This window comes from Mastomys coucha, unplaced genomic scaffold (assembly GCF_008632895.1).
Source record: "Mastomys coucha isolate ucsf_1 unplaced genomic scaffold, UCSF_Mcou_1 pScaffold15, whole genome shotgun sequence".
Taxonomy (NCBI): Eukaryota; Metazoa; Chordata; class Mammalia; order Rodentia; family Muridae; genus Mastomys; species Mastomys coucha.
The window spans coordinates 5993865-5995762 of record NW_022196897.1 but is presented as its reverse complement, the minus strand read 5'-3'; the positions used below and the strand labels follow the sequence as shown (position 1 = coordinate 5995762).

The window sequence follows — 1898 nt, the reverse complement described above, 5'->3', positions numbered from 1 at the left end:
AAAAAAAAAGTCTACTAACCACATCCCTAAATGGCTGTCTATCCTTCCTTCCTTCCTTCCATTTTATAAAAATAACCTAATACAGAGAGTTTACACCAGGGAGGGGCTTTACCTGTTTGGCTGCTTTCAGACTGAGCTATGAGAACTGCCATGGGTGGATTTTGATTTAATCTACTGCCATACATATGGGCTGGTGCCTGACTAAGAGAAGATCCAGAAACGGTATTAGCCTAAATGAAAAGAAGGACAAAGTTAGTGGTCAGACTGGAAATGCCTTAATGGTTTTCCTCCATTAGTCTCAGCTGTGCTCTCACTTATCTCAGAAGGCAACACAAATGCTGACCTGCAAAGTAAATGCTTTGTTTTAAACATCTAACATCAAATTTTGAAAACTACGGAGTGAGTTCATTCTGTGAATATACCTAGTATGGTAACCATGTGAACTTAGAACTAATTCTTTAATCTCATTAAGTCATTTAGAAAATCAGGCAGGTAGACAACAGATATTTAACAAATGCTGTGTCTCTTAACATCACAAGCTGGCTGAGAATGTCAAAGGTTTAACTTCTACTTCAAGGGTCTTGACTGCTCAAAGCCATGCTTGCTATTGCTTAACCCTGTCACCAGGAAAGCCTGCGCTGTTTTGTTCCTTCCTATTTTGAAGGCTGCTGCTTGTGCTGTTTTGTTCTGTTTTCATCTTCGAAGAAAGAAAATAGGCATTACAAATATATTTTCTATACAATGCAAAATCCAACCAATCACAGCTTTGCCCTGACTGCATATAAGGTACTGTGTCATTTTGGCAGAAAGCCAGTTCTAATAACTGAAGCACTCCTCTACAGATTGCAATTCATTCATGTTTCTAACCACAAGTCTGAAGGCCTCTTACTGGGACCTGTGCCAAACAAGCAAAACTGAACCCTTAAACAGATGAAGTTAAGAAGGCTGGCCAAAGGGTTGTGTAATCCAAGGTAATAAAAATGCCTTCTTTGATATGTATGTGTTCCCACTTTCCAGGAAGATCATAACCTTAAGATGTGCCATTTTGGAAACAAGTCCCCTGTACACAAAAATACTGTAGCTAATAGAAACTTTTTACTACTCTGAAACTATTTTCAGAATGAAGAGAATCATAAACTTATTCTTAACTAAAATCAAAGCATAATTATTTCAGAATAACCCTCTTGAAAACAACTTCCAAGGACAGCGGTATCTCTAATATAAAGAAGCAAGATGATGGCAGAAGGAACGCGGGGCCTGGTGACATGGGTAACAGCTCAGAGGAGACTGATGTCAATTATGACAAAGCACATGTCTACAGAATTAATCATTATTAATTGGCCACCTCCTATCTCAAGCAAAGAGTATATTGTGGCATTTAGATAATTTATTCAGTATGAACTAGGACTTCCAAAATCCAGAACCCTGACTTTCTCCATTGTTCCAAAGTAATTTTTTTTGTTGTTGTTTTTTTGAGACAGGGTTTCTCTGTGTAGCCCTGGCTATCCTGGAACTCACTCTGTAGACCAGGCTGGCCTCGAACTCAGAAATCCACCTGCCCTGCCTCCCAAGTGCTGGGATTAAAATGCGTGCGCCATCACCGCCCGGCTCCAAAGTAATTTTTTAGTTCATATTAAATATGTAAATTCAATTTAACAACTTCTATTTTTTTTCTCTTAAGGATATAAATAAAGAGTCAATAATTTTATGCTATGAAGTCTTGTTTAATAATTGAGCAGACAAAATACCTGGGTGGATACCTGCAACCAAACTTCATGACTTGAGTTCTAATCCTAGGATCCACTCAGTGGAGAAAACTAACCCCTACAAGTGATCCTCCTGATAACCACATGTGCAACACACACACATCCCACAATGTGTATTTTATACACACACAC

At 38.6% G+C, this 1898-nt stretch overlaps 1 protein-coding gene across 12 annotated transcripts in view; it reads right to left on the bottom strand.

The window, feature by feature from the left end:
* Mllt10 (MLLT10 histone lysine methyltransferase DOT1L cofactor) overlaps window positions 1–1898 on the bottom strand; it is a 140836-nt gene that overhangs the window by 19070 nt on the left and 119868 nt on the right. For all 12 annotated transcript variants that reach the window (XM_031369092.1, XM_031369094.1, XM_031369093.1 and 9 more), the window contains one exon: window positions 113–230. In XM_031369092.1, the coding sequence (XP_031224952.1) occupies window positions 113–230 (118 nt within the window). The remainder of the gene's footprint in view (window positions 1–112; window positions 231–1898) is intronic.